Source organism: Cryptotermes secundus, unplaced genomic scaffold (genome assembly GCF_002891405.2).
Source record: "Cryptotermes secundus unplaced genomic scaffold, Csec_1.0 scaffold371, whole genome shotgun sequence".
Lineage (NCBI taxonomy): Eukaryota > Metazoa > Arthropoda > Insecta > Blattodea > Kalotermitidae > Cryptotermes > Cryptotermes secundus.
Window position 1 is genome coordinate 566062 of NW_019741978.1, and position 22601 is coordinate 588662.

The following is a 22601-nucleotide window of genomic DNA, read 5'->3' on the forward strand; positions in this document are numbered from 1 at the left end:
ACCCAGTTGAGTGGAATCCAGCTCCCGTCTGGACGACGTGGAGAAGCGAAAATTCTTGACCCTACCGGTACTCGAACTCCGACCTCTCGGTCTTCTAGCCCGTAGCCAGTCGTTATACCGACTGCGCTATCATGGCTCCTTAATCGTCAAGTATTAATTTTAATATATATATATATATCCGTACCGTCTGCTATCTGTGTCACATATATTGTTTGTTTGTTTGTTTGTGGGATGTTCAAAGAAGCGCTCAGTGTCCCCGACTACAAGACATTGAATTGTAGTGTGGTTAATGAACTCAGTTGGGAAGAGTAAGAAAGGAGAGGATCGTTGCCTAGTCAGAAGTGGTATCTCGGCTGGACTGAGAAAATACACGAAAACCTCGGTTATGCTGGCAGGTATCAAATCTGAAATCTCAACCCCTGACAGCTCCTGAATACAGGCAACTAGCTTTACCGTCTGGGTCAATTTGTTTGGTATTATGCAAGTTTTCTTTGGGCCTTAAATTCAATTTTGATAAAGAGAAGCAGAAAAAGATAACTTTTTCAGACTGGAGAGAACTCGGAATATACCTGCGATGTATGCACACAAGAAATATCCTTCGCGTAGTCCGTCTGGGTATATTTAACTTCCGTTTTGGCGACTTGCGAGCCAGTACCTTACACCAAACTTTTTTTTTTTTCTGAAGAGTCCTATCTTCTGGGGTATAATGCCACGTAGACGATAGAAATTTTCATAACCAACGGTAAATAAACCTTAAATCCTAAATTAATTTTCTAGTTTAAGACTATTATTTTTGATAGATAAGATCTAAAAGTTTCTGACGATGGTGTATTAGTACAAATATTACGTATATGGACATTATTTATCATACTGTCTCGATCTAAAAACGTTATCCTGTTTATTTTTCAAGACACAACATTCCGGAGACTGGATTTTTTTATACGAAGATGGGGATTAGCTCTATCGAATGGGCCCTACTGAATAGGTTGTACCTGAAGACGTAGAGAGAATTCAGTCCCCGAAACGTTGTGTTTTGAAGAATAAAGAGGATGATGTTTTTAAGATAGAAACAGGACGATAGATAATGTACAGAAATATATTTGTATTATTTCGGACTTTGTCCGCCGTCAATGTTCACTAAAATAATTATGTTTTGGAAATATGTTCTATTTCCTCCTTAATGTTAATGAAGATACGAAGCGTTTTTGCTTTCTTCAGTAGAGCCAGGCTGTATCTGAGGGTAACTCCACCGAGGCGCGCCATAGCTCAAGCGGTTAGTCGCTGACTTCCCACCGCTGAGGCCCAAGTTCGATCCCGGGTCTGGTCAAGTGAAATTTGTGGTGGACAAAGTGACAAAGAGTACTTCGGTTTCCCCTGTCAACCTTCATTCTACCAAATTCACCATCATCATAATCAGCCAGGGCAGGCTACAGTAGGTCAATCAGTGACCGCCGTACCGAGTGGACCCAATTGGACTCCACCCCCCATTAAGCGAATTTAAAAAATAAAGAAAAATAGAACGAGGTGGTTAACAGATTACTATTTTCCTTCCTGTCCCTTTTCACCTGAAAGCAGAAGTAGAACTAATTTCTGAAATGTATTGGGTTTAACGAACCTTGGAAAAAAAACAGTTTTAAACAGCGTGTGACGCCATCAAAAAATCTTTAAATTTAATTAGGTCTACAGTTTAATTAGCAATGATGAAGGAGATTCTGTTCAAATCTTGCTGTCCTTCACAACTGATACAGCTTACCGACAGAATCGTCGTATAGGAAGATGGAAGTGGTCCATGATGCCAGTTGCGACATCTTGACGTCGAGCATCAGCTGAGGCATCACGTGATTGCTGGTCACGATGGGGACGGTCATGCCTTCGGTCCTGGGCAGACGTGGGCAGTCCGCCTCTGGGAACAGATGCATTTGCATTGCAAGTCTTCACCTCTGGCTGCAGAACTCAACACAGCGATGCTGTGAGGTGAGCTTTTATGAACATTGGCTCAGAATTACAGTGGAGTGAGGTATATATTTTGTACCTCGAAGTAAATTTGTGAAAAGAATATTTCAGACTTTTTTCACCAATTGACTTGTTGTAGAGGGGCTGAAACTAATCCTCTCGATGGTGAAAAAAGGTAAAGGTCTCCCTGTAACAGGTCGCGGAGGCCCACAGTGTTGCGAGACGTCGAGGCTCCCACATTTTCTAGATAGTCAGCTCAAAGATGGTCGTGAAGTTGTCAGGCTTACACGCCGGCCGCCCTTTAACCCTAAGGAAGATCCCTGGTACTCATTTCTGTTAGAGGCTTCAACTCCAGGGCCACAGTACGACTGGAAGGATTGGGTCAATTGAAAAAAATTAATTTACCTCATCGGGAATCGAACCCGCGGCCTTTCGACTTGTAACATAATGCCTCAACCAACTACGCTGCCTCGTGCCCCTCCCCACTTCATGTTGAAGCCTTCAGTAAGTCAGTCCATTGTAGCATACCTTAAATAAAGCTGTTGTGCTGTGCTATGTTGTAATACACGTATATTCTAAAGTATTGTCTCCAGATTTTAAGGCAAGAATAATGTGACATGACGACTAAAAACCGGAATGGTGGAGCCGGAGAAGACATCCATTGTTGAACAACAGCTCGGAAATCACGTTCCCGCTACAATGAATAGCAACGAACGAGCCGTTGCCAAGTACAAAGTTGCTAAACAAAAGATTTCCGTGACAACAAACTAAATAACAGAGGACAATTAACTGTTCGAGAGGGTGACTTATACTCGGGCTGGGTGGCAGTTATGAAAGGGAGTTCATTCATGAATTCGAGAGATTCAGTGATAAGTCCGAGGTTCTTCAAAGAAATTCGTCAAACAGATGTCGTTCAGAAGAAGTCCAATGCGTTAGCTCTTATACACATTAATTTTAGTCACGCCAACCCCTTATGCGTGACAATGGGAACACTAACATGAAATACGTGTATAGAATTGGAGGGTTGTATACGAGCCTTTCTCCTGTTCTTTTCTTTTCCTTACCTGTTACTGCAAGATGGAGTAAAATTTCGTCTTGGAAACGTCTGTATAATTTCCAAGTATCATCACAAGATAAGACGCTCAACATGGCCGTGATGTCTGAAACAAAATGAGGCACTAAGATCTGTAGAATTCCGCCCCAAACAATAATGATCATGTAAGAGTCAAGATTATCACAGCTGTGGGTACTAAGAATTACATATTCAACGATATAACAGGGAGTAGTCTGGTGAAAGTCAACAGATGATTCGGAGGAACATATCACAGTTATCTCCAGAGATTTCTGCCTGCTTCATGCTGGTTTATTGCTTAGCTTGCACTTGAACCCTGAAGATGGAGGCGATATGTTCTTACAAAACATCTGTTGATTTTCGCTGCCGGACTACACAGCTTTAGACCTCAGAAGATATAACTCTTCAACAAAGACAATTAAGGCCTGAGATAAAAAGGAAAACTAGTTTCAGTGCTTAACTTAAACTCAACGCAAAACAGATCTATCTATCTATGGCTTTATAGTGCATTGTCAGGCCTTGGCCGCTTTTTCAGTTACTCAGTCTTATACACAATCGGTAGGACCCCTTGGACGGGGATTAGCCCGTCGCAATGCCCGTTACCTACACACAGAACAACACAAACACAGAATAAACGCACACAGACATCCTTCCCTAGAGAGGGATTCGAACCAACGATCTTAGCTTTCGAACGAGCAAAGACAGTTAATGTCTTAGATCGCGCGGCCACTGTGAACGACAAAACAGACTTATAGGAGAGTAAATATATAAATGCACGAAATATTTACATCGTTACGTGAAGATAAGTGTGCAGCTTCACTCTCCGACAACTTCACTCTCTTAGAAAGAACCCGCTGTCTTCACAAACGGATGTGTGGATCGCAGAGTCGATAATGATACTATGGAATTGAGAATATCTCTTGCTCATAAAGGAATAGAACCCCGATTCATCGGCCGTGCAGCCTGTAGCATAGTCAAAGCAATATGGAACAACTATTTATGTCCTGAAACCTCGATGTAAATGGCGTGGGAAAAAGCAGATCTACCTACATTTGTGACGCGATAGAGGCTCACCTGTTTCTATGGCAGTGTTTGTTACGGTGAAGAATTCGACAGCCAGCTCACCATGCTTCAGATGTTGGTGAGTCACGTTGCTTAGAAATTGCCTCACATGCCTCACAAAATTATTGTAGTTGAGTCCTGTGAATTCTTTGTCAGTTACCACAGCTGCGAACACACGACCGTACGAGGGTAGTAACAACACACATAAATTCAAGCGTTTGATTCAGTACTGAAAGAAAATGTCGAACAAAAAAAATGCATAATAATGAAATCTGATTCGAGAATGAATGCGGGGTACACATTTATTTTCATATATTCTATAAATAACTCCCCGGGACAGAGCCCTTGAGAACCTAATAGTCATCTTACTTACTCATGGAGCTGAGCCCTCCTGGAGGAGCCGCAAATTCTGCAGCTATTCAAGAATTTCCCAGCATTTTATGGAACCCAAAGGTTCATCACCATGCTCACAAGAGCCCTCCACTGGTCCATATTTTGAGCCAGATCAATCCAATCAATACCATCCTATGTCTCTAAGATCCATTTTAATATTGTTCACCCACCTATGCCTTGGTCTTCCCAGTGGTCTCTTTCCTTCTGGCTTTCCCACTAATATCCTATACGCATTCCTCGTCTCCCCTATTCGTGCTACACGCCCTGCCCACCTCATCATCTTTGCCTTGATCATTCTAATTATACTTGGAGAAGAGTACAAGTTATGAAGCTCCTCATTATGCAGTTTTCTCCAATCTCCTGTCACTTCATCTCTCTTCTGTCCAAACATTCTTAACACCGTGTTCTCAGACACCCTCAGTCTATGTTCCTCCCTTCATATCAGAGACCAAGTTTCACTTCCATACAGAACCACAGGCAAATTTATAATTTTGTATATTCTAATTTTTATGGTTTTGGACAGCAGACGAGGAGACAAAAGGTTATGGACCATCTAAATAATCAAAATACGTTCCCAAATTATACGAAATCCGCAGGTTTATTATCGTGTTCAGATTATCCCGCCCATATATCCTTCTTTGAGGCAGACGAATTCAAACCCTGTCCTCACACCCTGTTTATTCAAGATCCATTGTAATGTCACTTCCCAATCTATGTCTGGGTCTCTCAACTGGTCTCCTAAATACAGGTTTTTCACTAAAATTTTGTGTGAATTTCTGATCTCTCATGTTTGTATTATTACATATACTGTTCATCCTAGTCACCTCAATCTTATTCAGGGAATAATACAAAATTGAGGTGTTTCTCAACATGAAAATTTCTCCACCATTTTGTTACCACCGACGGCTTAGGACCTGAACCAGCCTGTGGCATCTCTATAGGAGTTGCCAGAAAGGCAATCAGGGACTGGACAAATATGAAGTACAAGAAATACTGGGGATTCTTAACTGGACTCAGGCAAGCAAAGGGACTCATGTGAGGACCCTCTACTAAAAGAGCGAAGGAACTATTGAAGTTAAACAGGAACCAGCTACGATGGGTGGTAGGACTACTTACGGGGCACTGTCACCTCAAAAGACACCTCTTCGAACTGGGACTAAGTGATAGTCCCACTTGTGAGAGGTGTCAAAAAGAAAACGAAACAGCTACCCATATCCTGTGTGAATGTGAGGCCTTAGCTTCTTTAAGACTACGTCACTTGGTTCAATACTTTATGGAACCAAGCGACTATTGCGACGCCTCCACGTACAAAATCCTACGCTTCATTCGAAACGCAGGATTGCTGAGGGGATAACCAAAAGGGGAAGCACAATAGACCACTGTAGATCGCGGTGCAAGGGCCGAGAAGGCCTACCCCTCATACATTCATTCATTCATTCATACCTCAGACCGCTTGTGTGGTCTAGTGATCAGAGTTCCTGGCTACAGATCCAGAGTCCCGGGTTCGATTCCCAGGGCTATCACATTTTCTGAGAAGTAATGGGTCTGTAACGGGGTCCACCCAATCTCGTGAGGATAATTGAGGAGCTATTCCAAAGAAATAGCGGCTCCGGTCTAGCAAACCGAAATTAACAGCCGTAGGGATTCGTTGCGCTGACCACGCGACACCTTCTTTCCGCTAAAATTGGCACTAACTTCGCCGACAAGCGGCGGTCGCTCGGTCGGTATAGTTTGCTTGCGGACTGCAGGCCACGGAGTTTCATTTTTTTGTTATATATAGTATAGTTCTGTGTTGGAGGGTCTGAATAAAACTAAGTACTTAAAAGAGTTGTGTGCTACTAGAAATCAAAACAACGTGAAGGAAATCTCGATACAAATATCCTTCCGTCTCAGATAGGAATTACCGACGTGATAATTTTTTCATAGAAACTAACAACTAAGAACTAGGAAGACTGTTTTTACCATGATCATGGAAGCAGCACGCTCCTCTGAAATGTCGATCAACACCTGTCAGACTACATGACGTCAAACTCTAGCAGATAATATTTTTTAAACTAAGAAGATCAATTTCCAGTTCACCCAGGTTTTGCTTAGAGAAATTATTTCATGTAATAAAATCCATTATGCCACTAACAAGTTACCTTCCTCCAAACTCACCTATACGAGTCATTATTCCAGACGAGTCATCAGTTTTTGCATTTGAAAATTGACTGCAAATAATAAAAAGTATAGAAGTATTCCACCACATCAGCATCATATTAGAATTTCAGTGTCACTGATATATTTCGGTTGTCTGTGAAAAATATCTGCCTTACAAGAACTAGCCTGTAATTGTTCTCTTTCAGATCGAAAGACTTCCAACTCTTCAAAGAAACAGATGATCCACTGTGAGTGAGTATTTACTTGCTGTTCAATAAGAACACATGGGAGCCCATCACGATATCTCATAGTATCTTCATGAAGGCTCCTTAAATGTCAAAGAACTTGCAATTTTAATGAGCCTCGTAATCAGATCAGGGCCGTAACGCAAAAGGTTAGTGTGTCATCGGTTTTCCAACGACGTGTCTTATATAAAGACTTGCTTCTCAGGGGATTGTTGTTTGCTGCTGGCTACTGGGCTATCTATCAAATTTGCTTTTTCAGAAATAACGTAGTAATATCTGCCTTGTACAATTTTAATGATTGCCTTCTTCATTTTTTGTGACAAGCTTATGATAGACCTATCACGACCGTGTGTCTTTCCCTCCGATAATTTTGGACAGATGAAACTTCATACATACTAATAACAGATCTCTAGGGCCACTCCATATCTATATATTGTGGCATATTCGCTCCAAGCAACAATTTCTTAGTCAAAACAGCCGGCCGTTACTAGGCATTGGCCCGTAAACAAACAACAGGAGAATGGTGTTTTCTGCGCAGTCCTTGCCGACGACGGCTGCTTACGTAACAATGGAATACGTCATGCCATCGCTAAGCAGCAGTTTCACTGTAAGAGGGGTACGGTGTTCTGTACTCGGTCCGTGCCGAGATATTAAAACTGGACCCCCTAAGCCAGTCACCTTGGCTTGCTACATAAATTTTCTGAATTCAAATTTTAGACCAGTGTAATCAAGCTTATTGCCTCTTTTTTTTTTTCTCTCTCTCAGAGAAAATTCAGAGTCTCGGTCGAAGGCGAAATATCTACGTACTCCAAGGGATATACAAGCAGGGCTGCCACAAGGTTGCGTCCTGTCCCCACATTGTACAGTATACATGCATATATAAATGATACGCCCAAAACACTTGGTATATATGTAGGTCTCTTTGCTGACGACATCTATGTTTATGTGACAGACAGCAAAGATGGCGGCGGTCAAACTAACACTGTTCAAGTGACTAAGATTTCGTTATAGCATAAGACAAGAAAAAAACAGCCATGATCTGCTTTACAAAGCCTGGACCGACAGAAGATTTTTATATAGTAACAAAGAAGAATTTTAGATAACATGTTATATGTGCGATATGCATACTTGACAAAGGCGAAACGAAACCTGTTCATAAGAGACGTTACATAAGGAATATGGCCGCAAGATTTCAGTTGCAAAAAAAAGAAAAAAATCTCTGGTCGTGATCGTCGAGAAGCTTGGCGCCAAGACGAACTGATTGGCTATAAACCGCCAGTCGGAAAGTAACCTTGACTTTGGTCATGAGTCCCATTGCACTCGGACCCGAGAATGACAGATACAGCCTCTCGTCAAAGAGGGAGCTCATCAACAAATCCGTTACTGTCTGACACTAATAAAAGTTTGTTCTTGGGCCCCAGATGGGTGCTTGATACCGAAACAGACCATCGGTCGTAATATGACTTGACTTTTGTTACAGTTACTCTCACAGACTTACAGCACCTGAGGTTCACCTCACCTTGAACGGACGGAAGATACCCTTCATGAATCATGTAAAGCACCTCGTAGTATTCTTCTACAAGAGGATTACATGGAGGTAGCATACAGAAATGATCAAAGCCAAGGCCTTCAGAATGTTTATTAGAGTCTATTTTTTATACAATAGTGAACAATTAAGCTCTAAGTAAGTTTTGAGGTTTTCACTGCGATGACAATGAAGAAAGTTGTCTTCTGGGTTTAGGCACCGTGTATTCTTCGTTTTGGCCGACGTTNGCTCTAACATTAAACCAACCCTCCATGAAGCGCTAGTTCGTTTATAATGACTTATCCTTGTCCCGCCTGGGAATTTGATGCAGATCCCCCCTTTTCGAAATTGTGGCGTTTGCAACACAAGTTTTCCCCCCCACTGTTAGTGCATTTGCAAAGTGCACACCGGTCCGCAAGTTGCACATGGCTTTCCAAGTACAGTATATTTATGATTAAATAACAAAGTTGTGCAGGCAACAAGCAGAGTTCACATAAAATCACATAAATTCGAATTTTTGCAACATCGGAAAAGGGGAAGCCCGACACAGAAAATATAAGAGGGTTAACCTTGTTGTCAAGCATACGACCGTTCAAGTGTCTAGGCAGCCGTTGTAACGTGAGCTACATGAGTCAGGGCACGATCTGCTCTGTCAAGCCTTAAATACACTGTACGTACATACTATTAAATACTAAGTAGTACATGTACAAGAATAAATAGTAGGTGTCGAAGAAACTGGACTCTTGACAAGTGGCTGGATATGTAGAATGGCGACATGTAAAATTGTAAATATAGATGATATGTACTACTAATTTTGACCTCGGTAAATATGACTGCGCTGGCGAGGACCAGTAGCAATTTTAAACGACAGGGCAGTCCACTGATCAGAGAGGGAGCCTCACGTCAACAAACCTGCAACTGTCTGACAGAAACAAAAATTCGGTCTTGGGTTCCAGATGCGGCTTGACACCAAGACAGGCTGGCTAACTGACCATGGGTAGTAACATAACTTTGACTTTGGCCTATTGCAGTTAGTGTTAGCTATGGAGAACTGCTGGGATTCAGTCGCTGTGAGCAACTTGCTCTTAAAAGGAGATAACTGAGGCTGAGGACATTTCGGGAACTCAGTAGAAGAGGAACGTCCGCCGTTGGAAGCCGCTACCAAGCAACAGCAGTGAAGAAATGAAACTAACTTGTTCATAATATATTTCCAGTTGCGAGCAGAAAATGAACTACAGAAGCTGAAGAAGACAATACAACAGAGGGAGTCAGAACTTGAAAAACTGAAGCCAAAATATGAGGAGATGAAGAAGAAAGAAGAAGAATGTACCCGGGAGTAAGTATTTTGTTATTGTATCCATGAATTGAAATGACACAAATGTGTGCGTAACAGCGAACTGTAAAATTCAATCACGCGCTGTATCAAAGTGTGCAATAAATCTGGTCGTCAGTCCAAAACATGTCTGTAGTCAACCTCCATCTTGTGACAATATTTTATTTTCCTGTCGTCAATAAAACAAACATAGGGACTGTGGGACTGTTGGAACTTCAATGTTATGGTAATGAATCTTAGAAATATATGCTAATTCTGTATGGTAAATATTTTTGTAGAATGTAAAATTAAAACATGGCGGACTCACGAATTATATATTTAACTTTCGTTTTCGTTTTTTTTTTTTTTTGTTGGTGACTAACAAATCATTGAGTTAGGGATTCAAAGTTTAGCGTATACGTAAATGTATACACATCTAAAAGTTCTCTATGAAACATTGTCTATATGTCAATAATTACTAACATGGCGACAGTGCGAAATTTTGAGTATATGTACGTGTTATATACTTAGTGTAGACAGAATTTGTAATGGAGCAAACCGTTCTCAGAAATGGATCATTAAGTAGTAATGCCTAATTATTAATTTGTAGTTCTTGCTACCGTTACTCTATAGATTGAAACGTCTGGAGGAAAGCAGGTGTCATAAACTTCCCCAGGCCTTCATGTTAATATAAAAGACAAATACATGACTATATGGGCCTATTATCACACTTTCACTCCGAAATAACAGCCGAAATAATTAAAGTGGAGAAAATAGGCCAATGTCTAAAAGAGACAGATTCCGTGAAACAGCACATTAAGAGCACTGAACAATAGACTAACACACATGAAGAATATCTGTTCCGGGACGATGTGTCATCGTGCAGTTTGGTAGAAGTTCACCGACGTTTCGGATGAAATGGCTGCCTTCATCCACAAAGTCGATGATCTCTTAAGCAAGCAACGAGAAAGAAGTAAACAGCACAGCTTTCTGAAATGAAACTACCCACGGACATACTCGGTCATCGATATTAAAACTAAAATTCTGGACTGTATCCATCGTCCCAGTCAGTTAAATCACGACGTTTCGGAAGCTGGTTCTGCTACCGTCCTCAGGTAAGTAAAATGGAGGTAAAAAAGGGGGGAAAAAATGGGAAANGGTCATCGATGTTAAACACGCTTTCACTTTTGACAAAGGAAGGAGATCTGTGGTTCACAGTGCAGTGTAGGAAAAAGACATGCTGGTTTTAAGTTACCCATAAAACGTCCACTACAATAAAACAACATCAGTTCACAGTGATCTGTCTTGTCATTCACACGAACGCCTAATTGTTTCCATTCAAACGCTCACTTACATCGTCAGGTTGCCGCCCACTTAATTTGGCGCTCCAACGGAATGGCAATATTAATTATCGTTGGTCAACCATTGTTCTACGGTATTCACGGATTACTAAGGTCATGTATGTAGTAATCCGTGGGTTGGGGTGTGTTCTCGTACGTATGGCTGTGGTTGTGTCATAGAGGTGCTATATCTAGAAGAAACAAATACTGCAAATTGCTTTGAGTAATAAATCCGACAGACTAGTAAAAGTATGACACTCTAATTGATGTGCAGAACTCGTTGCTCATACACTCTTTAAAAACTTAGAAATAAGATGCCTATGCAATCTTTGTATTGATTCGTTGCTCTGTAGGCACAGTAATGTCCCCTAAACGAAAGAGTTTAGCGCGTAATCCTTGGCGTAGAGTGGGCGAAGGAGGTGATGGTTTGTTTGACAACAAACCAAAGTAATGTTGAATGCAATAGAAGTTATGAGGTTATAATTATTTTGTAATACATTTTTTAATAGGAGCAATTTAATGCAAGAATTTGCGATTGTAATATGTATATTAAGCAGGTTCGTATTTAAATACTTTTGTAGTGTATGTTTTTGTGAGGTAATTTTTCCTAAAGGTCTAGAATTTCATAATTTCCTTAAATACGAATTTTAATTATTTCCTCCACTTTAGGTTATTATTCAAGGATTCAAGAGTTATAGAGAGCAAACCATAGTAGAACCTTTCGATCCTAGGCACAATGTTGTGGGTGAGTATTGTCGGCAGTTTGCGAATTGTATAAACTTGTCATCTGATGCTTTCTGTAGTGGTTTTTGTTCGTAAGCCCATTAACCGAATAAGTAATGAGCTTTTTATGTTATAAGTTCTATGGAACCGAGTGCATGTGTACAGCCATATTAAATGATTGTGCAAATGTTCATTATCCATTATGCTGGGTTATTAAAAGGGACTCTTACTTACTTATGGAGCTGAACCCTTCTTGAGGAAAAGCCGAATCTGCAGCTACTCAAGAATTTACCAGCATTTTATGGAACCCGAAGGTTCATTAGCATGTTCACAAGGGCCCTCCACTGTCCCCTATCCTGAGCAGATCAGTCCAAACCATACCATCCCATCCTACTTCTCTAAGATCCAGTTTAATATTGTCCACCCACCTACGCCTTGGTCTTCCAAGTGGTCTCTTTCCATCTGGCTTTCCCACCAGTATCCTATATGCATTCCTCTTCTCCCCCCATTTGTGTTACATGCCCCGCCCACCTCATCCTCCTTGACTTGATCAATTGAAATGGAAAATAGACACTGTTGCTTAATTTTCCATGGTGTTATTTCACATATGATAGCCCTCTGTAGAGTCTTTAACATTTCAGAATGTCTCTTGGGAGTGTTGTTTCTGAAATTTTCTGATACTGTCCTCATCTTCATGTGGTCAAACTATACTTCAGGCCTTAGCTCTGAAACCCGAGAAGGCATATGGTATCTGTATTGTGACCAGTAATGAGACTCTTACTAGCTAGAAGAATGGCTTTGTAGCTGGTCCCATTGAAGAACTATTGTTCTTTCTCATCTCACCTCACCCTGCAGAGTTTCAGAGCCCAGGCCCATACAGCGTAGACTTGAAAATAGTAATCTAGTTACTTCTTGGAGGTTATATAATATTCTTCTTTGTTTGGTGTCAGTAACCCATAGAATTTCCATTATCAAAACATATAGAAAACATTTAATTTGTTTTACTGGTTTTAATCTGTTTATATTCATTTCAGTGGGTCGAAATGGTTCAGGCAAGAGTAATTTCTTCTATGGTAAGTATAATTTTTTTCTTTCATAATTGTTTTTGTATATGTACAACTGGCAATTTTTTTAATAGATTGCTGCATGATAGTAAAATGTATATTTCAGTCTTTCAAAGGAAGCAGATGTACTTCAGTATGTATTCTGAAGAAAGAGCAGTTTCTTATACTAAATAAAAAATGTATGTAGTTGCTTTGCACTATGATTTGTCTTTTACCCCTCTTCCCCCTTGTGGACAGCGACATTATCTCAAGGCTTTCTCCATAGTTAGGTATCCAGTTGGTACATACTGTTCAATTATTATAAGTGTTAATGTTTGTTTTTGTAGTGGTTGGTATCACTGTCATTGTTCTGATCTGTTTAACAATATGTTGGTATATTTTGTGTTCAGCAATCCAGTTTGTATTGAGTGATGAATTCTCACACTTACGACCTGAGCAGCGCCAGGCGTTGCTACATGAAGGAACAGGGCCTCGGGTTCTTAATGCCTATGTTGAGATTATCTTTGACAATACAGATGGAAGGCTGCCCGTAAGTGTTTTTGTTTGAAGACTTTACATTTTGCTGTTATTTACATTGAAGTGTAGTGTGTGGTAGCCTGCATGTAGGCATCTCTAATTTATTTGTAATTTTGTAGCAAAAACTATGCCCACGGGTAACAAAAATTAATAAATATTGTCTCCAGTAATCCACAAATTGTTTTTTCATTTGTAGTTTTGTCCCATTCTGAAACTTTTTTTTGTTTAGGCTGCAATGATGTAAAGTCTGTAATATGACTGGTTGTAGAATAGATAGCCAAGGTTTTATTCCCAAGAGGCATATCTGGCTTTGATCTTAGATGTATGTGTATAATGGTCTTTTTTTTTTTTTGCTAGTAGGCTGGGACTAAGTCCCTTGTACTGTGACCACTTCTGGCGTATCGTACCAGCCCCATATAATAGGTGAGGGTGATTGTGGAGCAATTGGTGGAATGAAGATTGGCAGGGGAAACCGGAGTACTCGGAGAAAACCTGCCCAAGCGCCACTTTGTCCACCACAAATCCCACTTGACCAGACCCGGGACTGAACGGGGGCCGCCTCGGTGGGAAGCCAGCGACTAACTGCTTGATCTATGGCGCAGCCAATAATGGTCCTTGGTCTCATGTTCTCTTGTTCGATGTAATATGGAAGTTCTCTTCTCAGGGATAAAATTGATTTTATTAAAGATTTCTCTGCAAAGAATTTTGTATGTATTATAATGTATTTGACATACAATTGACCTTATATTGTAGATTGATAAGGAGGAGGTGTTCCTCAGACGAGTTATTGGTGCAAAGAAGGATCAGTACTTCCTTAATAAGAAGGTAGTTCCCCGTTCTGATGTGATGAACCTGCTTGAGTCTGCTGGATTTTCACGTTCTAACCCATATTACATCGTAAAGCAGGGCAAGGTAATGAATTATTATATGTTAACATCTGTCTGTGTATCCTCCAACACCTTCTGTGTAATTATCAATTGAAACTTTTTTATATTCTAAAATGTGAAAGGGTAATAAAATGTAGTAATGACAATTTTTAGGGTAGAAAAGAGTTAAGACTCTAAAGCGTCATCGTTGCAGCCATCTGAGTAGGAAAAGCAGCAACCTGTGCATCAAACATGTATAGCTGAAAGACTGTGCCTTGGCATAGCTGCTAAATATATTTCGTGTATAATAGTGTAGAACGAAGTTGTAAGGTAAAAGGTAAAGTTGTCCTTGTGCTTAACTAATTAAGCACTACAGCATGAAGGCATGTGGGGGAGTTGATGTATAGATCCACACTTTCTTGACCTCAGCACTAGTTGGAGGTGAGTGGTGAGCTTCATGACCCAGCCGCTTTACCCCCAAGGAAAGAACCCCCAGTACCCATTATATAGGAGGTTGAGTGGACCCCAGAGCCGGTCTGGATGACGTGGACAAGAGAAAATTCTTGCCACACCGGGACTCAGACTTTGACTCCTCCAGCCCATAGCCTGTCACTATACTGACTAAGCTATCCCAGCTCCTAGAAGGAAGTTGTGCCATATAAAATAAATATTTAATTCCAGCAAAATTGAGGAAGTTTAAAAATAAAATTCTCTATAGTAACTATATGTGTAATGTGATATTACTTATTTTGAAGTTAGTTCAAGGTTTGCCCTTTGTCATTCTACAGACATGCAAAATATACACATCTCCCCCACACTGAACTGCTCGTGTACCACTGTAGATTAAATGTGAAGTTTGAAAGTGTCACATCAGTGAAGTACAAATAAAGAGATTCAGCCGAGCACTTTGTGAACCACATGAAGCCAAAATTTAAGCCATATTTGAAATGACTTTTAACAATAAAATCCCAGTACCCTCAGGTTGAAAATAAATAAATAAAAAGCATTAATTATATCATTTATGTGATACGATTTATTGACAGGAGTAGGATAAATTTCGAAATAACATGATCAGCCATTAATAACATTCATTATATTGTGTTACTCATTTTCTTTGTCTCCTTTCAGATCAATCAGATGGCTACAGCACCAGATTCTCACCGGCTCAAGTTGCTGCGAGAAGTGGCTGGAACTCGTGTGTATGATGAGAGGAGGGAAGAGTCAAAAGCTATTTTGAAAGGTATTGTCTTTTGGAGATATGTGGTTACAAAATTTCAGTTGCTCTACATAGGTCCATGTTGATACATATGTGTACATGTACAGAAACGGAGGGGAAGGTGGACAAGATAGAAGAGTTCCTGAGAACGATTGAAGAGCGTCTGCAAACTCTAGAAGAGGAGAAGGAGGAGCTGAAAGAGTATCAGAAGTGGGACAAGATGAGGCGGTCTCTGGAATATACCATACACGACCGTGAGCTCAAGGAAACAAGGAAGAAACTCGATGACGTATGTCGCAATCATATTGTTTCAGTGATGTACATGTTTGTAAGATGGTATCTCTCTTTCCCCTTTTCCAAATAAAGTGCATAAGTTCAATTTATTAATGTTTAATCTCAAAGTATAATTAGGAGGATGAAGATGAGGTGGGCAGGGCATGTAGCATGAATGGGGGAGACGAGGAATGCATGTAATATATTGGGAAAGCCAGAAGGAAAGAGACCACTGGGAAGCGCAAGGCATAAGTGGGAGGACAATATTAAAGTGGATCTTAGAGAGATAGGATTGGATGGATTGGATTGATCTGGCTCAGGATAGGGACCAGTGGAGGGCTCTTGAGAACATGGTAATGAACCTTCGAATTCCATAAAATGCTGGGAAATTCTTGAGTAGCTGCAGAATTCGCAGCTCGTCAAGAAGGGTTCAGCTCCAAGAGTAAGTAAGTAATATTACAATGAAATGCTGATAAATTTACAGATACTGTTGAAAATTAACATATGCACCGTGAACCATGTTAGAAAAGAGTAATGCCATGTAATCCATTGAAAATCAAATCCTCCCATAGGAAACAGTATTTTTATTTACAATTTTGAATTATGATTTGAGTATGAATTGTTGAGGCAAATATTATACTGTCTTATGTTGTATTATTATCAAGGTATTGTATATTCTGAAATTGAGGTCCAAATGTGACAGCTCTACATGAAGATGGTGTCTTTTCTAGATGGAAGCAGCTCGAAAAAATTCAGGGGAAGAACAGAAGAAATACAGCAATGAACTAAAAGTAGCTCAGGAGAATATCCGCTCAGCAGCACGACGCTTAAAAGACGCAAAGAAGATGGTTCAGACACACAAAGAGGAGCGAGACACATTGAGTGCTGAGCAGCAGCAGCTGCTTAAGGAAAAGACAAAGCTTGAGCTTATCATCAAGGACCTGTCTGATGAGGTCCTAGGAGACAACACATCAAAGGTAATGGTTTGTTACAACTACGGGAGCCTTAATTCAAGTGGTAAATTACACCTATCATCAGTTCCAGGCAGTTTAGCATACTGATCTAATCTAACATGTCAGAGGGTGTTTGTGAATGTTTCTAGCACAGAAAGCGTTAATGAGTAGACCTGAGATCAGTCAAATAAATGATTATTGTTGCCTTTCAGAGGTCTCTTCAACCAATGATCTAGTATCAGTAACTTCTTTTTATTAAATTTTGTGTTGAGAATATACCAGAATACCTAAAATAGTACTGAGACTATTTGAGCTGTCATTTTACTTGAACATTGTATCTGATTAAATGTTGAACAGGAAGGAAATAGACAGCTGTTCATGTGATTTGAAAGCACAATAGAACATTGAAGGTCACAGTGCAAGGGCCGGATTATTATGGCCCACGCTCTATGCAGTCAAGTAACTTGATGTGAACTAGAGGGTACGTGCTTTTTCATTTATTTCTATCCATCACTAACTCCCAACATGATGGCCAAGCAGAGTTGTGAGACAGGTAAATCATGAAGATGGTGGCTACGCAGAATCTACTTCCAGTTTTCAAATCTTTTGCAGTAACTAAGGAACCAATTGAATGTCAGATTTTTATTGAGATATGACATAAATTTGCCTACAAATTCCATATGAAATATTGTATATCTGTCAACAAATGCAGGCGTGGCAAAAGTGCAAAATTGTAAGGTTATATCTAACAAATTTGACAAAATCAACATTTATATTAGTGCAAATTATGCACAGATATATATTACTAATTAACATACTTATTAATCTAAATTTCTTGCTAGCTTCAGCACACAGATGAAGGAAATGGGCATCATAAGTTTTCCCAACAACTTCTTTTATAGTAATGTTGCAGTTAAACAAAACGTATGTGAAGAAATGAAACTAACTGGTTCATAATATATTTCCAGTTGCGAGCAGAAAATGAACTAGAGAAGCTGAAGAAGACAATACAACAGAGGGAGTCAGAACTTGAAGAACTGAAACCAAAATATGAGGAGATGAAGAAAAAAGAAGAAGAATGTACCCGGGAGTAAGTATTTTGTTATTGTATCCATGAATAGAAATTAAAAGCTTGGAATGGTACATAGTATTTTAAAATTACAGTACAAGTGTTTTGTCATTGAATTGGAAATACAGAGAAAATATGTTCTTCTGTTTCGATGGCATTGGCTTTACAGGTGAGTTTTAGTTGATTATTATTTTTCCACTTGATTTCACTTCAGTCCTACAGCATGGCCAGCCTATTATGTATTGCACTTGACATTCAAAGGAAAGATTAGCCATAAATGAACAGTATTCTAACCAAAGTAATATCCTTTTTGAACTTTCACTAAACATGAGATAAGTATCAGTAGGGGAGGGGTAAAACTTCCAACTTTTACAAATAGAGGGTGTCACGTGGTCAGTGCAATGGATCCCCACAGCTGTTAATCTCGGTTTTCTAGACCGGAGCCACTATGTCCTTGAAATAGCTCCTCAATTATCCTCACAAGGCTGAGTGGACCCCGTTCCAGACCCACTACTCAGAAAATCTGGTAGCGCCGGGAATCAAACCCGGTATCTTTGGATCTGTAATCAGGAACTCTGACCACTAGACCACAGATTCACTAACTTTGCTGACAAGCAGTGGTCGCACAGTCGGTATAGTTTGCTTGTGGACTACAGACCACAGAGGGGAGGGGTACAGAACATCACTGATCATACAAGTGGCAGTGGTTAAGAACTGCAATCTAAATGCCCCTGAAGATAACTGACAAATTGAAATGTGTCTAATGAAATGTAGCAGAATTTGCTGTGGATACTGTAGATGATCATTCACAAGAAATAACCTTCATTTTCATGTTTAAAAATTCCGTTTTCTAATTTTACCATCCCTTATGTTACAGTGAAATTCCAAATTAGTGTTCCTGCATTAAGCAAAATCCCATATTTGGTGGCTTGCGGATGGGGGATGGGTGTTAACAAAAATCGATTGATTAATTTCCTGTATATACGGAATCTGAATAATTGTGAGAAATTCTCCATCTTCAAGAACTTATGTGTTGGGTGTGTTTGAAGCAACACTTGATGTTTTCTCTCTATCTGAAATGGCTACTGTAGAATCATAATGTTAGATGAGTGGCATCACACATTGACCACACCAAAATTCGCTTGTGGCATCATAGTTGCTTCGATAAATTGTTTCAGTGTTTATTTCATGTTATTGTTTTAGAAGTTAGTTTTCTATTACTGATTATGTAACTGCATTTATTTGTGTAGAAGCAGTTTCTTTTAACTGTTAACGTAAAGAAATATTGCTGTCATAGTTATTTACAGTAAGTCTTATAAGAAGATGAATGGATTTTTAACGTAATTTTGTGTAAANGTAAACCCCATTAAATAAAAGTAATAATTTTTTTTGCAAGAAAAATCATTCCCCCCAAAGGGAATTTAATTAGGTATTTCGCTGTATTTTGCCTTATGCCATACAAGAAAGAGACTGTAGCCACTTGGTGGAATAGAACAGTCAGAATTTTGTGTAGGTGCATATTTATACTGAGCAAGGGACAAGGTATTCAGCTAGCTTCCAGGGGGGGGGATGTTATTTTTAAGCATTAATTAGAAGACAACACCACATTTACATGTACTGCTTGTATTTCTTACAGATTGGCACTGAAAGAACAGAAACGGAAGGAGTTGTATGCCAAGCAGGGCCGAGGAAGTCAGTTTACGTCAAAAGAAGCTCGGGATCAGTGGATCATGAAAGAACTCAAGTAGGTTCTGTAGAGGCAGACCTTGTCATGAGAGGATAGTTTTATATTTATCTGCTGTTATGAAGGAAACCGTACTACTGTTCTTTATGTAATACCAGGATATTTAAAATATTGTGCTTCTGTACAATTAAAGTTAGGGCTATTAAGGTTCAAATAAGACCAATTGGTCTACCAGCTAAAGAAAGTAAGAACAAATTAAAAACAGCAATTTATGTCATTCTNTCATTCTTACTTGTATTTTGATATTGTAGAATGAACAAGAAAGAAATAGAGCATGTGGTACAGTGTTGGTGCTATGTTCTTAATTTGGTAAATGGTAAATGCAGCCATGACTCCAGAAAGGCAGACAATTCAACTGATATAAAAATAAGTGGAAAATGGTACATGAGTGTGAATTGATTTGTTTCCTTTGGAAATGAAGTTGATATAAATGTCCAGAGTATTGCAGAACTATATCTGATTACTGAAAGTGCAGTTTGGGAACAGAAAGTACCAATAAATGCCCAAGACTTATTTCAAACCAACAGCCCGGGTCTGGTCAAGTGGGATTTGTGGTGGACAAAGTGGCACTGGGGCAGGTGTTCTCCTAGTACTTCGGTTTCCCCTGCCAATCTTCATTCCACCAATTGCTCCACAATCACCCTCACCTATCATCTGGGGCTGGTACAATAGGCCAGAAGTGGCCGCAGTACAAGGGACTTAGGCCCACCCCACTAGCAGTAAAAAAAATATATTTCAAACCAGTGCAGAGATATGTAACAGAGAGAGGGCTTCTTACCAAAACTAATATAATATAATTCAGGAAACTAAAATGAAACTGTTGAGAAGTATGCTGGGTACACAGAAGAGGTAGCTTAGGAATGAGAGCACAGATTAAAAACTTGGTTACTTACAAGAGGATATATTCCCTACTGTAGCTCAAGTGGTTATTTGCTGACTTCCCACCACAGTGGCCTGGGTTCAACCCAATGTCAGGTCGTGTGGGGTAGGTTATGGACAAAATGGCACTGGGGCAGGTTTTGTCTGAGTATTTCCATTTCCCTTGAAAGTTTTCATTCTGCTATATGCACTGTACTTTGCCACCTTTAATGGATAGAGGGTGTCGCGTGGTCAGTGTAACAAATCCCACTGGCCATTAATTTCGGTTTTCTAGACCGGAGCCGCTACTTTTCCACTCAGGTAGTTCCTCATTTATCCTCGCGAGGCTGAGTCGACCCCTTTCCAGACCTGTCTATCATCCGGGTATGATATAATAGGCCAACATACCAGATGGACGTAGTTTCACTCCACACCATGAGATTAAAAAAATACAAGAGAGCACAGAAGGAGTTTTTAATGGTTTGGTCATGTGACATAAATGAAGATGGACACCTGAGTATGACAGTGAGTTGAATGGAGGGCTTGCAGTGTTAAGGATGAACTATATGAGAATAGAAATTGTAAGCAGAGACAGGAAATGGGCAGAAATGAATGACTAGAAACAATGGGAGGATATATATAAGGGTAGATACTTTTATCTCAGAAGTGGACATGAGATTAGTAGTAGTGATGGTATAGGTACACAGAAGTGAAGATGCTGTTTAAAATCACAAATTTTTGCAGCCACTAGATACGTTTCATCTTTATTTTTCATTGTGGTCCACTGAGTTTACACTTTGTAGTTTGCGAGGTGGTCAGCATTGTTTTGGAGGAATGTGCTGCCTCTAGATCACAATTTAAATCTTCAGTGCTGTAAAACTGTGTTCTTATAAATAAAAAGAAGTTTTGCAATGTATGGGTGTCTATAATGGGATTCAAACATGCATAGGGTTTCCTACAAGGGCCCTCTGCAAGAAGAGCTAGAGAACTGTTGAAACTAAATAGAAACCAGTTTTGGTGGGTGGCAGGACTGCTTACAGAAATCTCTCACTTGAAAGGGTATCTTTTTGAATGGATTCACCAACAGTTCCATTTGTGCCTGGAAAAAAATGGATCGTTGTCACATATCCTGTGTAATTAAGCTGTAGCTTAAGATTTTATCGCCTGTAGGATTAACTGACTACCGAGACACCCCTGTAAGTAAAAAGTATAGGACCACTTGGGAACTGAATAGATCGAGATGCACAATAGGTAAGTGATGGTCGTGGTGTAAAGACCAGTGAAGGCCCACACTTTATCCATTCATTCATTCATTCATTCATTCATTTGTTCAATTGTTAACCGTGTTGGTACAAAATAAAAAGTATGATGTTTTAGGGATTGATAATAGGGACTGTCACACAACTGGTCATATATTGGATGTTTATAATATAGATTAATGTTAAAATTTATGATTTATTCAATTTCAGATCTCTGAATAAACAGATAAAAGACAAGAAGGAACACAGGGACAAATTGGCAGAGGATATGAAGAGAGATGGTGAGAAACAGGTCCAACTGGAAAAGAAAATTGAGGTAAATCTTAAATTTAGATAATAAAATGTGTCCTTTAAAGTGTATGAGGACCGGCTCATATTTAAATTTTGATAAGTATAGTGCTTTGCGTGGCTTGAAATGTATATTCTGTGATTATGTATGATTTTTGCCATGTAATATGTTTTCTATTGCATCCGTCCACCTTGACAGAAATAGTCATTAGTGTACATGACATGATTGACGGCATGGCTGAATTACGATTTGTGAAGCTTGAGAAGATAATTTAAACATTTTCATTCATAATAGAGGCAGGAATTTTCTTTGTTTCTCTGGCTGTTTTTTCCTTGCAGTATTTGATTCCTTTGTTGCTACAGAAACAACATGCAACATGGGACTGTATGTGTTTATACAGCAAGTATAATAAGCTGTATATGCTCATTGTGTTATATGCTTAATTGCTTGTAGTGAGTTTATATCCAGAATGTTTTGAACAGGCTTTATATTTAACCCTGTAAGTGCCTGTTTTAACCCTTTGGCGCGGTCATTTAAATTCCGCGGCCGCCTCTCCGGCGGTAATATATTCAGCCAGCCATTTAAATTTGGCTCGAAAATGATTTATTCATCATTGTTCTTAAATTCTATGAGATAGGAACATGAAACTTTCACTAAAATGATCTTAAAAGGTGGTTTTATAACCTTACCTTATAATATGAGCGCCCTGTATCTCGGCAATGGAATCAGG

At 39.6% G+C, this 22601-nt stretch overlaps 1 protein-coding gene across 2 annotated transcripts in view; it reads left to right on the plus strand.

Annotated features, from left to right (window-relative positions):
* The first annotated feature begins 11417 nt into the window (after nucleotides 1–11417).
* LOC111872885 (structural maintenance of chromosomes protein 3) overlaps nucleotides 11418–22601 on the plus strand; it is a 30207-nt gene continuing 19023 nt past the window's right edge. For both annotated transcript variants that reach the window (XM_023867140.2, XM_023867141.2), the window contains exons 1-11: nucleotides 11418–11598; nucleotides 11711–11786; nucleotides 12799–12837; nucleotides 13218–13357; nucleotides 14098–14256; nucleotides 15339–15450; nucleotides 15534–15715; nucleotides 16431–16676; nucleotides 17621–17742; nucleotides 19358–19465; nucleotides 21793–21898. In XM_023867140.2, coding sequence (XP_023722908.1) covers nucleotides 11584–11598; nucleotides 11711–11786; nucleotides 12799–12837; nucleotides 13218–13357; nucleotides 14098–14256; nucleotides 15339–15450; nucleotides 15534–15715; nucleotides 16431–16676; nucleotides 17621–17742; nucleotides 19358–19465; nucleotides 21793–21898 — 1305 coding nt within the window. In that variant the 5' untranslated portion in view covers nucleotides 11418–11583. The remainder of the gene's footprint in view (nucleotides 11599–11710; nucleotides 11787–12798; nucleotides 12838–13217; nucleotides 13358–14097; nucleotides 14257–15338; nucleotides 15451–15533; nucleotides 15716–16430; nucleotides 16677–17620; nucleotides 17743–19357; nucleotides 19466–21792; nucleotides 21899–22601) is intronic.